This window comes from Leopardus geoffroyi, chromosome E2 (genome assembly GCF_018350155.1).
Source record: "Leopardus geoffroyi isolate Oge1 chromosome E2, O.geoffroyi_Oge1_pat1.0, whole genome shotgun sequence".
Classification (NCBI taxonomy): domain Eukaryota; kingdom Metazoa; phylum Chordata; class Mammalia; order Carnivora; family Felidae; genus Leopardus; species Leopardus geoffroyi.
In genome coordinates, this window is record NC_059335.1 from 54,982,459 (window position 1) to 55,002,265 (window position 19,807).

At 57.7% G+C, this 19,807-nt stretch overlaps 1 protein-coding gene across 1 annotated transcript in view; it reads left to right on the forward strand.

Moving 5' to 3' along the window:
* The first annotated feature begins 3,777 nt into the window (after positions 1–3,777).
* The window catches only part of LOC123577690 (c-Maf inducing protein), a 235,133-nt gene continuing 219,103 nt past the window's right edge, over positions 3,778–19,807 (forward strand). Inside the window, exon 1 of the mRNA XM_045439850.1 lies at positions 3,778–4,572. Coding sequence (XP_045295806.1) covers positions 3,784–4,572 — 789 coding nt within the window. The 5' untranslated portion in view covers positions 3,778–3,783. The remainder of the gene's footprint in view (positions 4,573–19,807) is intronic.

The window sequence follows — 19,807 nt, forward strand, 5'->3', positions numbered from 1 at the left end:
GGGGGCCGGGTGAAGGCGGGTCAGGCTCCCCACTGCCGACCACCCTAAAAAAGACAACACCCAGCGGCAGGCTTGTCTGCCAGAAGGGGCAGGGCTGCTGGAAGGGGGTGCTGAGGTGAACCTCTCCTGGGGCTGGCCATCAGCCCCTAACTCTCCTCCCCCCACCAGGGACTTTGCCACTTTACCGCATTCTTCTGTGGGCAGCCCGCTCTGTCTTCACCCCCCTAGCTCAAGGGGAGACTTCACGTCCCTGGGAGCTGAGACATGAGCCCACGAGAGCGGTTTACTCCCTTTCCGCGGCAACGCCCGCTCCTAGCACTGTGCTTGCCTGACACGGAGTGGGCTCTCCACCCGGGCGACCTAGGGGTGAACCCAGAGGGGGCTGAACTGAAGGGAGAGAGGCAGTTTCAGCGAGCAGGCTGAGAGCAGAAGGCTGTCCTTCGGGACTGGCTCAATCAAGGAGAGACTGCCAGCAGAGAAGGCAGGAAATGATAGGTTTGGCCCGTGACCTGTGGTGAGTGGACTGGCCTGTGGGAGCCCAAACAGAGTGAAGGGTCTGTGAACTTCTGCAGCCTTTGTGCTGCTCTGTAAACCTCTCCCGTTCAATGCCGGGAGGGCAAACTCTCAGGGGCCTGGCTTGTTCTTTGTAGAGTCTGGGTCCTGATGGCATCCAGGGTGATTTGGGTGTGTGATCCATCCATGGAAACTAGACAGGCCTGGGTCTCCTACAGAGACTGGGGGTGGGAGGAGGGTGCAGGGAGGGAGCTTCTGATGGAATCTGGCGGCCGGACTCATTCGGTTTTAGGTCAGGAACCAGGGACAGTGGGAGGCAAAGAGCTCGGCATCTCACCCGCTGAGTACCAGCACGGCCCATTGTACAGACCGGTCCTGTTGCCGGCACTTCCCTAAGCACCAGGAAATAGGTGAGTGTTGACTCTCAATTGATCAGTCGCTGCATTTTTGTTGAGCTCTGGCTGCGGGCAGGCACTCAGCTCGGCTGACAGCCAGAACTCCTGGATTCGGCCACCCTCTTACAAGCATCCCGGGGGCTCCATGTCACTGACTCCAAACTCAAACCAGCAAACAGTATTTAAAGATGACATCAGTTGAATTCAACCGTTTCCCCCCCGGGTACCCGCGCAGGAAAACATTACAAAGAAGGAGTGGGAAAAATGTGGAATTTCAGGTCAAGCCAAATTTTGGGTTCACATCTTGGCTGGATTCCCACAGTTGTCTGACCATCTCTGAGCCTTAACTTCCTCACCTTTAAGACGGGGATGATAACGGTTCTTGCCTCCTGGGCTCACTGGGAGGAAGGAAGGAGAATAAACAGGAAAGCCCCGGCATAGTACCTGCAGCACTTGGTGTGCTGCTCATTTTTATCATAATATTCCGATTTAACTTTTACCAAAGCAGGAGCTGAGGATGTCTGGAATAGTCCTGGAAGAAATAAGGGATTCCTTGCACTCTGGTACATTCCACTGGAGTTTTGCACCCTTGACCAGGGAGAGGAGTGTCCATGGCGGTCACTGAAGTGGACAGCAGCTGCTCTGAGCTGTCCTACTCCGTGACTTTATGCTGGCCCCCATCACCTCCCTCCTGGGAACTCCCGACAGCCTCCGCACTGGTCTCCCTGTCTCCAGGCTGCTCCTTTGCTAACCCTGTCCATGTCATGTTGTGGCCAGTGACCTTATAAAGGTGACATCTATGAGCCACTCTCATGCGTAGTCCATGCGGTGGCTCTCCACTGCTCTCGGAGGAAAGTCTGGTCCCAGCACAACTTGCTTGGCCCCTGCTCACCTCTTAGGCCTCTGCCCTGCAACCCTGGGATATTTTGCAGGCCTTGGCAAATGCATGTAGTTTCCCAGACAGGCCTAGTATTCTCCCCTCGCCTCTTTTCTCCGTGCCATCCCTTCTTCCAGGAGCACCGTTTCCTTTCTTTACCTGATTCCTGAAGACCTCGCGGAGTCAGGATGTGAACCCCAGGGCCACAGTCTGGCTGGATTAGGTGCCCCTCCTCTGTTCCTGCGGCCCAAGCACCGAGTGGTCATTGCCTTTACATTGTCCCAGGCTCTAAGCTCAGAGCCTGATGAGCTAAGTGAGCCTGGCATGTTACTCGGCCTCTCTGTACCCTCATCTGCCAGAGGGGATGGTGATGGCACCTATACTATAGGGTTGCTATGGGAAGGAACAGTTGTATGCATGCACAGCACTCAGCATACAGGAGGAGCTCAATAAAGGGTTGAACAAGTGACCTCACCCCACCCCTTAACGCCCTGAATCCACATGTGTACCACATGGTGGGGGGTGGGGGTGGGCTTGACCCTTTCTTGCCCAATGATTTTCTCAAGGCCATAGTGAAGTTTAGAACTTGAAGAACAGAATTTGCCAGCAAATTGTGAGGAATTGACTAATTCCCTGTTTTCTCACCTAACTGCCTCCTCCAGGGCCCAGGAGGAGAGAACAGCTCTGTCCCTCTCCTGACACATACCATATGCTGGGCCCCCCAACCCTGGCCCCCCCCCCCCAACCCCCAGCCCTGGCCAGGCTCAGGGATAGGATCTTTCCAGGAGCTCCTCCATCGTGTCTGTTCTTGGGAAAGAGTGGGGAGGGGATAATCCCCATCACAGGGATGCTGTGGGCAAAGTGCCAGCATTCACGATGTAATTCAACACACACTCACATATTCACTACAGAGGTATCTTAACAAAAAAGGCAAAAAATCTGGGGGTTTAAATGGCATTAGCTGCAGAAGCGTGTGGCCGTGAGAAAGCCTGGCTGAGGAGCTGAGTCTGGGTGGCTGCGTGTGCGCCCTTAATGGCAGAAAGGGGACGTTTTGCCTCAGAGTTAGAGTTCCTGAGTGACACTGGTTCATTCCACAGGGGTGCTTCCAATATGATTCCCTCCCAGCCTTGTGCTGGGCCTGCAGATGCAGGGATGAACGGCCTGGCCTGAGCGCAGAGGCAAAGAAGCAGGCACTGCTGGGGCGCAGGCAGAAGACAGAGTGGCCCAGTAACTTGGGGAGGGACTTTGTTGTCTAGGTGCCTGGGAGGGGTCAGACTCGAGGGGCAGAAGGAGGGGGGCTGGGGAGTCTGTCCCCTCCCCCCAGACGGCTTGAAGACCGGCAGACGTGTAAAAGACCAGGGGGCTTGCAGAATCCGCCAGGCTGAGACAGGGCAGTGTGGGTTCATTATCCAGTTAACTGAGGGGCATTTTCAATTCGAGGAACCATCCTGTTCTACGACCCCATCTAGCCAGCCAGGTAGACAGCTTGAGCTGTGGAGGGGGTGTCAGAGGTCAAGCGGCCCAGCCCCGGCCCCTCCAGCCCGGCCCAGCCCAGCCCAGCCCAGCCCAGCCCAACTCAGCCCAGCCCAGCCCCGGTCCCTGGGTTTGCACCTGGCCGCACCTCGGCCGCCCGCGTCGACACGTCCCGCGGCGCTGGCCGGTCGGATCGGGGTCGGCTGGGGCGGGTGGGGGGTGGGCCGTGTGGGGGCCGGCGGGCCGCGCCGCTCCGCACCGGCCTGGGCACCGGCGGGGGCGCGGCTGGGCGTGACGTCACGCGCCCCGCCCCCGCGGCCCCCGCCCACCCCCACGTTCCGGGCGGGGCGGGACCCGGGCCTGCCGGGGCTCGCCCGCCGCGGCCCCCTCCCCAGGGGCCGCCCCCTCCGGTCGGGCTGCGCCTCTGCCCCTCGCGTCCCCGCCCGGCGGCCGACTCCGCCTGCGAGAGGCCGAAGCCGCGGCGGCGGCCGCCGTTGCCGCCATTGACGTCAGAGGGGCGGGCACATGACCCCGCGGGGACCAATCGCGCGGGCGCCGAGCGGCTTCTGCAATCTCTCAACTGAGCCGGCCCCCGCGGCCCCCGCCGCACACTCGCCCGCGGACGGCCGCCCAGACACACGTACTGTACACACGAGCGGGCGGCGGGGCCGAGACACGCCCGCCCGCGCGGCCCCGCGCCCCCGCCGCTGCCCCGCGTCCCCGCCCGCCGCCCGCCGCCCGCCGCCGCGCCGCTCCGGCCGCCGCGAGCATGCACCCGACGAGCTAGGAGGAAGCGGAGCCGCGAGGAAGCGCCTAGCGCCGGCCGCCCGCCAGCCCGCCGGCCGCCCGCCGCCCGCCGGCCCCTCCCCTGCCGGGCGCCCCCCCAGCCCCACGCCCCCCCACCTTCCTGGGCGGTGGGGGGGGTGCGGGCCGCCGCTCGGGGGCCCCGCCGCCCCGGCAGCCCGGGACAGCCCCCTTTCCCCGCCCCCGGCCCCCGCCCCGGCCCGGCCGGCCATGGATCTGACCAGCAGCTCGGGCGGCGGCGGCGACCCCCGGCAGATCGAGGAGACCAAGCCGCTGCTGGGGGGCGACGTGCCGGCCCCCGAGGGCACGAAGATGGGCGCCGTGCCCTGCCGCCGGGCCCTTCTGCTGTGCAACGGGATGAGGTACAAACTGCTGCAGGAGGGCGACATCCAGGTCTGTGTCATCCGGCACCCGCGGACCTTTCTCAGCAAGATCCTCACCTCGAAATTCCTGAGGCGCTGGGAGCCGCACCACCTAACGCTGGCCGACAACAGCCTGGCGTCCGCCACGGTGAGTCGCTCTGCGCGGCGGCGGCGCGCCGGCACCCCCGCGCCTCGCCTCGGGGCCGGGAGGCGCCCCCTCCCGCCGCCGCCCCCTGCCCGCCGCTGCACCTGGAGCCCGGGGCCTGCGGGGCGCCGGGGGTGTCGGGCCGGCCCGGGGGGCGGGGAGGGTGGGGGGGAGCCCGGTGGCCCCCCCCCTCCCCCTTTGCTGGCCTGTGTTCGGGGCTGGCCGGTGCCCAGCGGGCGGGCTCGCGGAGACCCTCTGAATTCTGCACAGGATGTGGCCCACCCCATCCTGGGCGTCTGGGGACCTCCCGGATGGGACCGTGGGATAGATCCGGGCTGGGCCCCGGTGGTGGTGGGGGTTCCCTTTCTGAAAATCCGCGGCCCATCTGGATCTGCCCTGGAAGGGAAAACAAAACAACCAAAAAAAAAAAAAAAAAAAAAGAAAAAAAAAAAAGAAAAAAGAAAAAGAAAGAAAGGAAACCTAACAACGTCGAAACCCCAAAACCCAAAGAATTTCCACAAGCAGTGCCTCTCGGGGCTCTACTGTCTTTTTTCCTGCCCAGGCTGGTAGGCAAAACCGGGTGCTTCCCTTTCTGAAAAATCTCATTCGCACGTTGGGAGGTTGGAAGTGGAGGGGGAGGGGATAGGGGTCCCGGACTGCCTCCTCCCCACCGAGGGGAGGTCAAGTTCTAGAGTGGAAGCTGGCCTGTGGGGGCCCTGGTCTTGCATTGTCTGCGAAGTGTGTGTGTGTACGTGTTCTTTGTTGCTGGCTTTATTTTGTTATTGTTATTGTTTTAAATATATGGCTAGGACTGGGTCAGCTGGGTGAGAGGCAGGGAAGTCATGGATCTGTTTCTGAAATCAAATCTGCAAGGTGGAGAAAGACATCGGTGGTGGTGGTGGGGTCGCAGGGGGTGGGGGCGGCAGGCAGGAGCCTGAACAGGATGCTTTGTGTTTTGAAACAAGGGCAGTTTAAAGCCCCAGCTCTGCTTGGGCCTGAGCCTTGCTGAGGGGATCCCGTCCTGTGTGGAGAGGTGGCAGGTCTTCCCCAGAATGCACACTCCCCCTGGGGCAGCCGCGATCCTGTTTACTAAGCACAGTGGGGGGGGGGGGGCAGTGGTGGCCGTGGTGGCTGTGGCGCTGGTGGCAGAATTCAATGCCTGCCCACACCTGTGCCAAGAAAACCCAGCCAGGAAACAGGGTGTCGCTTACATGGCATGTCACAAACGTGTAGCGTGTGTAGACATTTCCCCGGCATCCATGTTCCCTTGGCAGTGTGTCACAGGCCGTGACACATGCTCCAAGGAATGGGGAGGGGGAAAAGTTAGCAGAAGAAGCCCTACTCCTCGAAACCACTCCCCCCTCCCGAAAGCCCTGAAGCACATGAGGACTCTTATTCTGAATTTTGGGTCCGACGTGCCTGGAACACCTATTTTTTTCTTTCCTGTGGGCAGGTTGGTGCAGTACCTGCAGAGACAGCTTCCTCACACAGGATCGCTGGTTGCCGTGAAGCGGTTCAGGCCCGGTTTCAGGCTCATGCATGTTCCCAAACCCGTCCGGAGCCACAGGCCTCGGCATCTGGCTTTTCATTTGATGGAGCGAGAGCCTCAGACAATTCCCCGGCACGCAGCCTTTCAGGTTCAGGGGAGGAACCGGTGCCCTCCAGTGGTTCCCTGCCTGGCACCAGGAGCCCCCAAATCTGGCTTCAGAATTTCCCCCTGCTTCAGGGGAGGCATTGTTGTTTTTCTACCACTCTTCAAAACGAAGGGGAGTTGGGGGGGTGGGGAGGAAGTGGTTGAGAGGCACAGTGACCCTCCGTGGGAGAGGCCAGGAGCGTGTGCTCAGCGGCTGCTGGCCATGGTCTGGGGGAAGTCAGCTTTGGAGGCTCTGGGCCGCCACCCCCCTTACTCTGATTGCTCAAGAGGTATGTAGCAGAGAGAGGAAGGGAACAAAGGCTGAGGCTGGGCACTGGTTTCTTAAGCAACCGGAGGCCCCGGCACCACCTTCCCCAGCACCACCTTGGCCAGCCGAGGTGGACGGTACCTTCGTAGCTTGGGCCTCTCTGGAGAGGAGCTGTGATTTTTCAGGACGGGGGACTGAGGACCGACCACAGAACAAGATTTGCCTGAGCAGAGCCCCACTATGGCATTGGAAATGTGGAAGGAGGAACTATGAGCTGGCGTCTAATGGGCTGGCAAGTCCCCCTTCCTCCGCCTGTGGCCACCAAGCCCTCTGGGCAGAGGGTGTCCTTAAATTCTGCCATGGTGGGCTCCAGTGGGGTGTAGGGCTGTCCGTGCCGCGGCCTGTGAGCGTGGAGGGCGCCGCCGAGGGCAGGCCGGCTGTGGGGGCGGCCTCCAGGGTAGAGGTGGGGTTGCAACTGCACCAGGGACCTTGTCCCGCCATGAGACATCTATTTGGTGTCCGGGCCCTCGGGAAGCAAAGCAGCCCCTGAGGGGTTTCCCTGAGGCCTGGGCGTTATGTAATCTGTCTGCATTTTCTAGTGTGGCCCAAGCACGCTATTGAGAAATATTAGCCCAAATGAAACAAAGGTGAATTTGAGTGTAGCTCTCTACAGCAGCAAGTCCTGTGCAGCCCTGTGGCTCTGTAGAGTCCCCAGGCCCCGGCCCCCAGCTGCCGACAGGCCAAGTCTGTTCCCTATCAGGTCATATCCTTCCATGAAATGTACATCATCCGTATATTAAGCCGTCTGCACAGCCCAGCTCAGATCCATCTGGCAGTTATCTGGTTAATTGTGTGGGCTTCAGGAACAAGACTCAGAGTGATTGATCTGGATTCAAACCGATAAACAAACCAAATACACTGCTGCCCAAACGTCTTTGGAGTCTGTCTACACTGATCCAATTAACTGGCTCGTCGTCAGAGATAAAGGCTTCCGGCACCACAGCTGCATCAAGCTAGGGTTGGAAGCACACGGGGGCTCCCAGCCCGCCTGGTAGGCAGCTCCAGCCCGGTGCACCCCTCAGGCGGACCTGTCTTGATTCCCTGTCGGGGAGATGGGCTCAGCGTCACCCCCTGGCCCGGCTGTAAACTTTGCCTTCTGTGGGGTCAGGTTGGAGCTGGCCCCTGTGCCAGTCTCCCGGGCCAGTTACTGATTAAGTCCTTGTCGAGCCAGCGGTGTGCCTGACGCGGCCTGTGACAGCGCGAGGGCCTGATGCACTCTGCGCTCCAGACTTTGGATCCCCAACGCTCATAAACAAAGAAGGAAACGCAGAGGCGACCGCGACCTGGCTGACGTGTGAGGGGTGATTGGGATGTGTCTGCCCCCTCCCTGGGGTGCACATGACCACACCTGGGGGTCTGCTCAGACTGTGGCCTAGACGCGGTGCCTCATTCCCCTTTTGCACCTGGGCTTCTCACTCCCCCGGCCTCCTTGGGCCTTTCGTGGCTGCTGATCGTCGTGTGGGTTGTAGCCAACGGCCGGGAGTCCTGCAGAAGCAGCCGGGTCCACAAGACCAGAATCCATTTTGCTGTTCTCATGTGTGGGTTGAATTTGATCACCTGCGAGACATGTTTGTCCGCTGGAAGAGGGCTTTTGTCTGTGGGCTTTGTTTCCTCTGCTCCGAAGAGGCACAAATAAGGCTGCCTACCTTTTCTCTCCCCCGATTTTATTACTTGCAGCACATGGCATCTCAGAGTGGGTCCAGTCCGGAAAGTCATTTATTCACTGACCAAACACGATGGGGGTCGGAGCACAGGTGACGGTGGCCTTCTTTATTTTCAAGCCTTAATTTATCAGTGACTTTTTTTTTTTTTTTTTAAACGTTCTCCACTCTGCTGCCCCCATTGAAATGTTTCTGGGAAACACTTGTCACCGAAAGGAAAAGAGAAGTCACCTGAATCCTTGTCGGTCTCTTTACTCTGGTGTTCTCTCTGCGGCAGCAACCTCCTGAACTTGGAATTTGTTAACCTAAGCACCTACTGGGTGTCTGGTGCTGAGTGGAGGGCTCATCCCCACGGTGTGGTTTCCGCCTGGGAATTGAAGTCCGTGTCCCCCAGGGTAGCCGCAGGTCCCGTGGGGACGTGTCTGCGTGTGTGTGCACACACGTGTTCATTGTTTCCGTCTTTGTTCCTTGTCCCGCTCTTCTGTGCCCGTCCTTCCCGCCTTCCGTTTGAGGTTTTCTGCGGCAGGGAGTAAACAGACAATTCTGTTTTTTTGGTGGCATTTGTCGTAAGATTTTGGAGTATATCAAGTTTGTTTCCCAGGTAACATGTCTGATTGGAGGGGTCCAGGGGCGGGGGCCAGAGACAGAAGAGGAGAAAAAAATCTAAATTCTCCATAAACAGCAAACTTGTTCTGTGTTTCCCGGGCTGTAATAAATAAATGCATTTCAAGGAGGGAACGGTTTTTCATGCTGCCCTTTGCCTGGTGCACCTGGGGGTGCTCTTTCCGGCCACGGGAAGAATCGTGCCGGTCCAGGTGGATGCTGTTAAACTTCGTGTGGCTGGGCTCTGCTGTGGGGTCGGCGATGGCGACAGGCGTGTGCCACGGGCTTGGGCTCCACGGCCTACACGTGGCTTCTGCTTGGCATCGCCTGCTCCCGCCCCCACTGACTCGCCTGGCGGTGGGAGAGGGCATTTCTGGGGTACTGTGTCCGGTGAGGCTTCAGGGTTCGTCCTCAGGACCCGAGCTGTCTCGGGTTTCCTTCTGACTGCCAGCCTTGGGGCAACAGGGTGGCCAGCCAGGCTTGGCCCCACGTGGATGGTACCCTCTCGGTGTTCTGGTGGAATGGACATTTGAAGTGGTTCATTTATGCTTTCGATTAAAAGATTAAATGAGCTCTAGTGAGGCAGTGCGGTAAGGTTTAGGGCATCCCCACCGTGGGACAGAACCAACCTGGGTCTTGTCACATGGAACTGGGGCCGAATTCTGTTACGGTTTTCCGGCTGCGTGACTTAGCACGTTCCTTTCTCTTGGTGACCTTGCTTTGTCTCCATCTGGAGGGTGGTATGAACCTGCCTGATTTGTAGGGTTGCTGTAAGGATTACAGATAATTCACAGTCGCACCTGGTAGGACGGTCACGCCAGGTAGGGAGGTGACCAGGGGCTGGTCTTCCAATTCCCATTTTCTTAATCTCCCTGAGAGAGCTTCGTGAAATCCTGCGCAAATGGAAAGGACTGTTGCGATTTGAAAGTGGGCAGTCTCCAGAGAAAAGTCTTCTGAGGTGAGCAGTGCGTTTGGGAAAGTTAGGGGTAGTTAGCAGATCCGATGTGTACGAAGGCAACAACATTGGTGAAAGTAGTTTCAGAAAAACTCAGGAGCACAGTTTGGTTTCTTTAAAAGAAAAAACCCAAAAACAATACCCACAAAGCTCTTTTTAAAAAAAATTTTTTTTTTACATTTATTTTTGAGAGAGAGAGTGAGACAAAGTCAGAGTGGGGGAGGGGCAGAGAGAGAGGGAGACACAGAATCCGAAGCAGGCATCAGACTCCGAGTCGTCAGCACAGAGCCCAACGCGGGGCTCAAACCCCCAAACTGCGAGATCATGACCTGAGCCGAAGTCGGAGGCTTAACCGACTGAGCCACCTAGGTGCCCCGCTCCTTTTTTTTTTTTTTTTATTTAATCGAAACAATAATGCGCCCATCAAATAAATTCAGATAGTACAAGGCATATCAGGAAAAATACAGCTTCTATCTTACTTCATGGCCCCAGTTCTCCTCTTAGTAGGCGAGCCCTGTTACTGATTTCTTACAGATCCTTGCTGACCATTCGGCCATTTACATACCATTCTGGGCCGTGATTGGTCATCGGACAGTGTATTTGGAAGATCATTCCAGATCTGTGTGTACACAGCTGCCTTCCTCTTGTTCACTGCTGCGTAGTGCTCTGTTGCACAAGCGTCGCGTGAGGCTAGGCGACCGCCTCCCGTTGCTGGATGTTTAGGTTAGACCCAATCTTTTGCTGTCGGAAACAAGACACTTGGCATTTTTGTTCAGTGGAGTTGTTCCCGCTTTGATAATTTGAATGTTTTTTTGCTTCTTCGGTGGGTGTTAAAATATTCAGTCCCAGAATGCTTTGCGGGAAAGAGCTGCCCTTCCCTCAGAGAGGGGAAGGAAGGCAGTGTTGCCTGGGGTCACTGCTGCCTGCAGGCATGCTTCCATCTGGCTTAGGGTCACCACCGCAGGAGAGTCCGGCCCCCAGGGCCCCAACGGGAGCTGAACACAGGTGAGCAGGGGGCTCTGAGCTGTCACGCTGACCTGTGCCCCGAGGACAAGAGTCAGCTTGGCCCTGGCTGGCTGTTTCCTGCTCCACCTGAGAGCATCGTTTTTTTTTTGTCCCCAGACTTCCTGCTTCCCCAGGATGGGAGCCAGGCCGCCCAGCCCCGTGGTAGAGAAAGGGAGGAAGTGAGAATGTCTCTTCCCCACTCCTGGCTCTGGTGACAAAGCACCCAGTGAGTTCAGCAGGGCGCCAAGGGAGGCGGTGCACAGTCGAAAGGAAGCTTTGCTGACATCAGCAGAGCCGTAACCAAAGGGTGGTGAGGCGTGTGTGTGTCTGTGTGTGTGTGTGTGTGTGTGTGTGTGGTGTCCCTGTGTACTGAGGCAAAGGAGAAAACAGAAACATTTCTGGTGCAGAAATTGGTGCCTGGGCTCAGTAGCCATTTCTTTATACCTGCCACATGCGAAGCGTTTGTATCCGCGTTGGGGTGTGTAGTGAGGTGCCTGGAGGAGACCAGCCAGACCCTGTGCGGTGGTCACACAGGTGAGCTGGAATCACCCCCCCTGCAACTTCCCAACTGGTGGCTGACCTTGGGCAGGTCACCTAACAGTCTGTATTTACCTATAAAATTCGGATTATGGGGATTTCCTTTCAGTGTCGATGTCCTTGAGGTTAAGTGAGGTAAGGCCTGGCAGTTTGTTCACGTGTTTATCCAACAGGTAAATATCGCTGCTCTAGGCACTTTAAAGAAAACAAGACCCTGCCTGCCTGGAGTCTGGCTGTCGGTGGGGTGGGCGAAGACAATAAGCCACCAAGCAAGGAGATATAAAATCTGTGTGGTGGTGACAGGGGTCCTAGAGAAAACAGAGCAGCCAGGGAGGTGTGGCGTTTAGAGCTTGGGGACTGGCAGCCTTGCTGCTTTGCACATGGCAGTCAGGGAAGGGGTAAGAGCATTCCAGGCAGAGAGATTGGCAAGTGCAAAGGCCCTGAGGCTGGATAGTACTTAGAAAACAGTAAGGTGGCTGGCGTTTAGTAAATGCTGTACAGTTGTTATTACCTACACCCCCTAGGAGCTCTTATCATCTATTAAAAGATACTTACGAACACCCAGAATCTGCTGGGTGTTGGGCATACAGAGAGCTCCCAGCCCCATGGAGCTTTCATTCCGGTGTCTCTGTGTGTGTATTTAAGCCTGGCTCCCTCTCAATAGATAGTGAATAGGTTTGGAGCAGTGCTTTAAGAGACTCTTAAATCACAAAGCCCAGCAAAACGTCAAAACCAGCTGTCTTTGTCATACTGAGTTACAAGGGTCCTAGGACCCAGGACGTACTAATCATTGAATTTGCCTCCAGCATCTTGCTGGTGAGGGTGGGGGTTAGTGGTGAAGAGAAGTATGTCGCCCAAAGACCCTTACAAATGACTCAGCACCAAGGCTGGGATTCACACCCAGAGCTCCTGCCTCCCAGCACCTTCCGGTGCCTTCCAGAACCTTCCAGTGCCTTCCATCTTCATTTTTCCTTGGACCTTCTGCTTTCAAGCCATTATGAGAAATGATATGATCAAGAAAGCACATGAGCAGATTAGGCTGAGTAAACTCATTCTGGAGGCAAGCAGAAGAGCTGGGCTCTCCAGCCCCTGGGCAGGTGGATGTCCAGGACTCAGGCAGGGTGGCAGATGTTTTCCTGGGGCCGGGCTGCCTGGGTGCAGCTCGGGTGGGGTCATCAGGAGAGAGAAGGTAACACCGGAACTTGTAGTCGCTTCCTGGGTGTCTTGAGTCGAGCCCAGGCTCTTAAAGGCCTGGAAAAGCTGCAGACAGGAGTGCACGATCTGAAGAAACCCAGGCCGGGCCCCTTCGCCCCCCGTTTGGCTCACTGTCCGGGTGAATGTGATCACCAGCATGCGCCAGTGAGAGGCTCAGCCATCCATGTGGACAGCGCCGGGCGTCAGTCGGGCTGGGCTGACAGCTGAACAACTTACCCCCAGATCTGGGTGGTTTCACGCAACGTGGCTTACTTCTTACTCTCACCAGTCCAGTGGGGATTCTGCCCTACTGGACGTGGACCACGTGGGCACCTGGCTTCTCCATATTGTGTCACTGGCCATCCTCTCCCTTCACCTCCCCCCAGGGCCTCACTGAGTGGGAGATGGGGAGAGGGAGAGAATGCCAGGCAGTGCCGTTGGTAGGTCGGGTCGCTGTGTTGGCCACAGCTCTGTCACGTGACAGCCCCTGAGCTCAGGGGGGCCGGGCACTGGAGAAAGGAGGACCCCCACCAGGATTGCAGGTCACGCAGAGGCTTTCAGGGTACCGGCTGCAGAGCCGCTTCCCTGGAAAGGAAGTTCAGCACCCTGGGCTCTTCCGGCTCCTGGGTGTGAGCTTAGTGGCAGGTCAGGAAGGTTGCAGTCTTCTCTCTGGTGGGGAATGAGATAGAAGCAAACCTATTGCAGGGAATGGAGCGATGCATTCATGATTATGGTGACATTTATTGTCTCCCTACTGTGGGCAAAGAGGTTGAGTTGAGAGGCAAAGGCAGGTCTGCCCTCACGCGTTGGGTGTGCGTGTCCGTGAATACGTGTCTCTCCGTTGGATATACGTAAATTATTTCAGGCTCTTGCGGAAACATCTTAGTTAAGAATCAGCGGGCTTATCAACTTAGCGTTTGCCGGTGTTCAGCAGACATTCCTTCGTGAATTTGTCAAGTGAGTTCAGGGAACTGGTGTTGGAAAGCGAATGCCAAGTATTTGTCGAGAGTGAGCATCAGGTACTAAGTTTGCGAGCTGAGTACCCGACGTGGTGTGTGCAGATGGGGCTTCCCGGGTCCTCCGTTTGCCAGCGGGTGCTCCCTGGTAATGTGCTCCCAAAGTGAGTGCTCCCTGGTACTGTGCCTGCAGGGTCAGACATCATCTTTGCCCCGTAAGCCTCCCTCAGATCGGGGTACGGTAGGAACTATGATGTAGTGTCGAGCGCAGCACATTTCCTCAGGGGGTTTGTGCCTTGTCCCGCTGTTTGGAGGGAGGAAGAAGAGCACGTGGTTTCAGGAAGGACTTTGTAGGAGAGACACGTCTGGATAGATAGGCCCAGGATTGGGACTGGCAGTGATGGAGAGGGGGGCCAGGGCTGGGAAGGGGCAGAGGGAGAAGGAAGCCAGGAGAGAGGGGCCGGAGCCACCGGGGCACGTTCTGGGCGGTCTGGGCCATTCTCCCTGAGTGGTGGGCACCACAGAAGAGTGCAGGAGAGGAAGGTGGAGGCGGGACCACTTCCCAGAGTGGGAGCCGCGGGCGGGGGCCAGGAGTCGGGGTGAAGTTGGTGCTGGGTTCCCCAGCACTCGTTCAGGCCAAGAAGGCCCTGGTCGCGATGCAGAGAGACGAGGCACCAGCTGCCAGGTGGGCGCCTAGGATCCATCCCCCCAGGTGGAAGCTTCAGGATTGCGGGGATCTGAGTCACCAGGGCCAGGGGTCCGTCACAGCAGGGACCATGGTGGCAGCCACTCTTGAGCGTTCTTTTGCCAGGTGGTTACATCCGTGATCCCCGTAACAGCCCGGCGACATAGTGTTCCTCTCTCCGGTTTATAGGTGGGGATGCTGGGGCCCGGCGTGTCGGCAGACATTCTTTGTCTGAACGGATGGATGAGTGAGTGAAGAAATGAGCCAGTGAGGCTGCCGCCAGTTGTGGGCCGGGCCCTCCCGTGGAGAGGGAGGGGAGAGAGAAGAGATGTGTTCGTACCTCCCGCTCTCATGCCACGCCTGCGCCGCTCTCTCCTCCAGGGCCGCCCAGGCTAAATGAGACGCGGCGTGCAGCCGACCCGTTTGGCATGCGGCGTGCATGGCTGGCCTCAGGGGTGGACACAGGCCTGAGGGTTCCTGGCCTGCTGCCTCGCCCGTGAGGCTGCGGGGCTCAGCCCGCCAGCCTGGAGCTCCTGATGGGCTCCCATCAGAGGCCTTTGGTACTTTCCAAACCCTCGACCTGAAACTTCCCCTGTCAGCTTTGGCTCCCAAGGCTCCCCTTCTGGAACCTTCCTTCCTGGAAGGAAGTGGGGGGGGGGTGGGGAAAATGAAAGTGCTTGAACTGTCCCAGCGCTCTGGTGGCTCCCGGGCTTGGGGAGCCCAGCAGGGTCAGCCTGTGGCACCAGACGATCAGGACAGGGTGGGGGGACTGCAGGACAGCAGCGATCATTTCCTCCCACATGCTGAGTCCCTTCGATGTGTTTGTGCGTTTATCCTCACTCCAGCCCCTGGGGTTCCAGTTTATAGATGGAAATGGAGGCCCTGTGAGGTTCAGGTTGTACATCTGGAACCCAGACGGCCTGGATCCAGAGCCGAAGACCTTCTCCTCCTGCCACAATGCCTCCTTGCTGGGCACTGGGGACTCACTGTCAGCAAGGCAGTGATAACAACAGCCGGTGCTTATTCAGCGCTTATGTTCTGAGCCCTTTGTGTACGGGAGCTTATTTAATCCTCACGATGTCCCCAGGAGGTGTTGCTATTATTGTCCCCATTTTCCAGAGGAGCAGACTGAGGCCCAGAAAGATGAGATCGCTACTTACCCAGCTAGTAATGGTGGAGCTGGGGTTTGAACCCAGGCCGTGTGGTTCCAGGGCGTGACTGCGCGTGTCCCATGAGCAGGGCTCGAGAGCAGAGGGTCAGAGAGACCCAAAATGGCCAGGCTGGCTCCATTCTTGGAGGCCCTGGAGGGCTTTGCAGAAGCGGGGAGGTTGTGTGTGGACAAAGCACATTGTGTCACCCTGGGGGGCGGGGGGGGGGGGTTTCAGCCCTCTCCCTGTGGACCTGTCTCTAGAAGGGCTGTGGCAGACTTTTGCTTCTTACCTGCCCTGTGTTCATCTGGGGATAGTGGACTCAGCCTCTCAGCGCCTCGCCTTCCTCGCCTGACATGGCCTGGCCTCGAGGAGCTGCCCGTCAGAGCTGGCTGTGACGACCTGCCTACGGCGATCGTGAAGTCCAGGGTCCACTGGGAGCGCACGCCCTGCCCTGCCCTGCCCTGCCCTGCCCTGCCCTGCCCTGCCTTGCCCTGCCCTGCCTTGCCCTGCCCTGCCTTGCCCTGCCCTGCCTTGCCTTGCCCTGCCCTGCCCTGCCCTGCCCTGCCCTGCCCTGCCCGCCTTCCGGCTCGACTACCCTGCGCCTTGGTGCTCTGGCACAGCACCTCCTCCCCTCTGCCTCGGTGGTGGCCACCAGCCCCTGGAGTCTTTTCTGACCCAGTTGCAGTGAGGGCTCGCTCTTCCACAGCCGGCTGCCATTTGCTTCTTTGCCTATCAGTCTTCTCTCCTGGCTCTTCACCTCTGCCCTTGTGAAGTGAAACAAAAATAATCACATAGGGATGATGATCTTATAAAATAAGCAAAAAATTCTCCTATGACCCCAACCTCCCAGAAGTCACGCATATGAACGTTTTGGGGTGCAGCCATCTTTGCTTTTCCTAGATGAGTGCGTATGTCACCTGTGGGATCCTTTGCACAGCGAGCAGGGGATTAGGTCTTATTCATAAACACTAAGCCATTTTCATACATTATCTCAACGGTGTTTCCTCTTCGTCCCTATGAATGTTGGGGCCTGTATCATTCTTTGTGGTGGGGGCCATCCTGGGCATTGTAGGATGCACAGCATCTCTGGTCTCAGCCCGCTAGATGCTCCCCACAGTTCTGATGGCCCCAAATGCCTGCCTACAGTGCCCTGTGTCTCCTGGGTGAGACCCCGGGGTAGCTCATTTAACATCCCATCTACCCCTTCGAGCTTCTGTGTGACAGAGTGGACCCTGGCTGTGGGCTGGCCTGTGGCAGAGCTGGGAGCCTGTGTTCGTGCCCCAGTCCCCTTGCTTCTTCAGAACCTGCCACGGAGATGGTGAGGAAGAACTTTGTGGGGGCTGCCGCAGGGCCTCTGGAAGGAAATCCCGCTGGCCGGAGCTTAGCAAGCTCCCCACACCTTTGATCCCAGGATTGCCCCCCTGCTGTGCCTGCCTGAATGACTCAGGACTTCAGAGATCTGGGTTGTTGAAAGGAGAATTGCCACACGCCAATAAAAGAAAGAAAGAGAAATTAGCGTTAGAAAGTTTTGGTGTGAGGAAAACGACTTTGAAGCAACCTTTGTGAAGTAAAGTGTTTTTGGGGGGCAGGGGTGTGGAGAGGAGAGGGAGTGGGCTGGTGGGTGAGCCACCAGCCTGGTGTCTCTTCCAAGAAGGCCTTCATTTGCTTGACTCAAGCCCCACCCAAGGCCATGCATTGTGTACCCTTGCTTTTTGGATCTAGTTGGACCACGGCACCAGGTATAAAAGGGATGTTTCTGGAGTATGTCTGGGTCCTGTCAGCAGGTGACCTTCAGGAGCCAGGGGCTTAGGTTAGAGAGCATTGCCAAGAGCAGGGGTCTTGGGGCCCTTCTAATGCCCCGGTGGTAAGCAGGGTCCCCTCTGGGCCAGGAGAGCCAAGCCCTGGCTGGATCTCAGACCCCACCCGGCCACCGCGGGCCCTTCTCAGCATTGTGGGCAGCTCTGCTTGAAGGAGTCTGTGTTGAGGATTGGGGGTGGCACCCCCCGCGACACCTACTTTGAAACCCATGGTGGAGGTGGAGACGCCAAAGCACCCCCCCCCCCCCCCCACCCAGGTCAGTCCATTCCTAACAGGCGCCCTCATCGTCGTTAGGCAATGTGGTTACAAGCGCTGGCCAGCGTTGTTGGATCCAGACACTTGATATTAGACCGTGTGACCAGTGGTGGTGTGACCCAGTTCTTAGTTTCTGCATCTGCAAGGTGGGGACAACGGTAGCCACCTCCCAGGCTATCCTGAGGGTAAGGGAGATAGTACACGTAGGGCTCAGAAGAGTGCCGGCGTGTAGCGAGTACTCGGTAAATGCCCGCTCCGTCGTCACCACCGGCTTTCTCGTGGCCGCGGCTTCCACCTGCCTGCGTTCCTGTTCCTGCTCAGCTATCAACTTCTTGAAGGCAGGGTCCTTTCGATCCAGGGACGTGTGATGTCAGTGTAGGTGTTTGGCTGAATGTAGTTGCTCAGCGGGGCGTCTGGGGCCCCAGTGCCACGGGCTGTGAAGGGACAGAAAAGCATCTCAAGTTTTCTTGGAAACCCTGGCCCTGGCTGGGGACTTTGGACCTGTCCTGGAGAACCTCAGGGTTTGCCCCTGATCCTGTCCTGAGACCTCAGTCACCAGGACCTGGAATGGACCCTCAGCCCTGGCCCTAGCACCAGCCACCACGTCCCCGACTCAAGGGAGCTAGAGACGTGCAGCTGGGAGGATTGAGGCATTGTTGGTGGTTTTCACCTTAGCTTTCTCCAGCCGTGCTTGGCAAATAAGATTTCGATCTTGGAAAATATGATTTAAAAACAGAATTGAAAGTCGCTTTTGTTTCCTCAACGATATTGCCCCTGACACATGCCCAGGGCCTGCCTAGTGGAGTCGGGTGTGAGCATGTCCGTGGGAGATCCCACACAGCCCTGCCCCAGGCACACCTGTGTGGATGCCCGGCCTCTGCCCCCTGCCCCCTTCCTGAGCCTTCTGTCTGCTCTCCATTTAGGTCTGTGATGGCAGAGCTCACGAAACCCCCTTTCTTTTGTGGTAGCTTGCTGTGTCCTCTTGGCCTTACTTTTGGGGTGACCTTGCCGCCAGGGGAGGGGGCTTCTTCTCGGAGCCCTGCTGTGCCTCTGTTTGAATGTGGAGTAGTAAATGTGTACACACGTGGGTCCCCGGAGCTTGAGTCTTGAGCGTGTTCCACCCTGATATCCCCGTCCCAGATGGGAGGGGGGTCCCCGTCCTTCCTGTTGGATGAGGTCTTGGAGCTCTGAGTCCCCCTGGGCCGCCCTGAGGAGCCTTCTAGGGAATGGGTCCTGGGCCCCTTGAGATCCCAGGATAACACTCTGTTTCTTCTTCACCTTTCTCTGGGCCCAGGGCCTGGCCCTGTGGCTTCTGTGCCCTTTGGCCTCCAGGGGGGTTTGGCCAGTGGGGACCCCGGAGGCGATGGAGGCCAGTGGCTTCAATTTAAGGTTGCTGTGGGCGGGCAGGGTCCCTCAATCACAGCTCCTGTCCTGTCACCCCCCCACTCAGGCCCAGGGGTGGGAACATGTGGTAGCAATGGGGGTGACCAACTGGCCCGGCTTGCCGGAAGCTGTCCCAGGAAAGTTGTGTTGGCACTTGAGTCCTATGTCCCAGGAAACCCCGCGGTCCAGGCAGACCTGGGACAGCTGGTCACCCGAGGGAGAAAAACCCTCTCTCATGCTTTCCCCTGTGCTCTGCCCACACCTTGGTATGTTGTCCTTTTGTCAACGGTTTCTCCAAATTATACCATTTTGTGTCTGCCATCTGTTCCTTTGCAGGGCCCCGGCTGACACACCAGGAGCTTCAGAAGGATGGACTGGTTTTCGGAGCCCTCGCCTTTGAGAGCTCACAGTAACCAAATGGGCCATGCTCTGAACATGGGGAAATGCCATTTGTCTCTTGGGCACGGACTCTTGTCTGAAAATACGCTGCCTTCAAAGAACAGTGGCGTTCATGACGGTGGCGGTGGCCCCTTATTTGCCTAGTTGGCTGTGGGCTGGCTGTGCGTTGAGGCACCCCCGTGTTGAATCACCGTGACAGTCCTGTGAGGACCTTCCGGGATGAGGAGGCCGAGGCTGAGTGAGGTGAAGTACTTTGCCCAGGGCTCAGGTCAGGCCAGGGTATGAACCCCAGTGGAGCCATCTGCGAGGCTGCTGTGCTTACTGATTGCTTAGGTGTTTTACAACCAGGCCCAGCCAGACCAAACCCACACTTGTGCTGCTGCAGGCTTGGACGGGGCGTCTTACTGGGTGTGCAGGCACCAGATCCGATGTTTTCCACTTCCTCCCCTGTGGCAGGGCTGTGTGCACAAAGCATGCACAACTGGCTGGTCGGCCACTTTGGGCTCTGCTGGATTCAGCTGTGGCCAGTGTTGGAAAATGTTGGTCTGTTCTTTCCTTTTCCATCACCTCCCCCCTCCCCCCCCCCCCCCCATTAAAATTTTCATAATTAGAATCAGAGGCAGAGAGAACCTGCAGGCCACCTAGTTCTGGGATGGCAAATAAATTCCTCTCCCC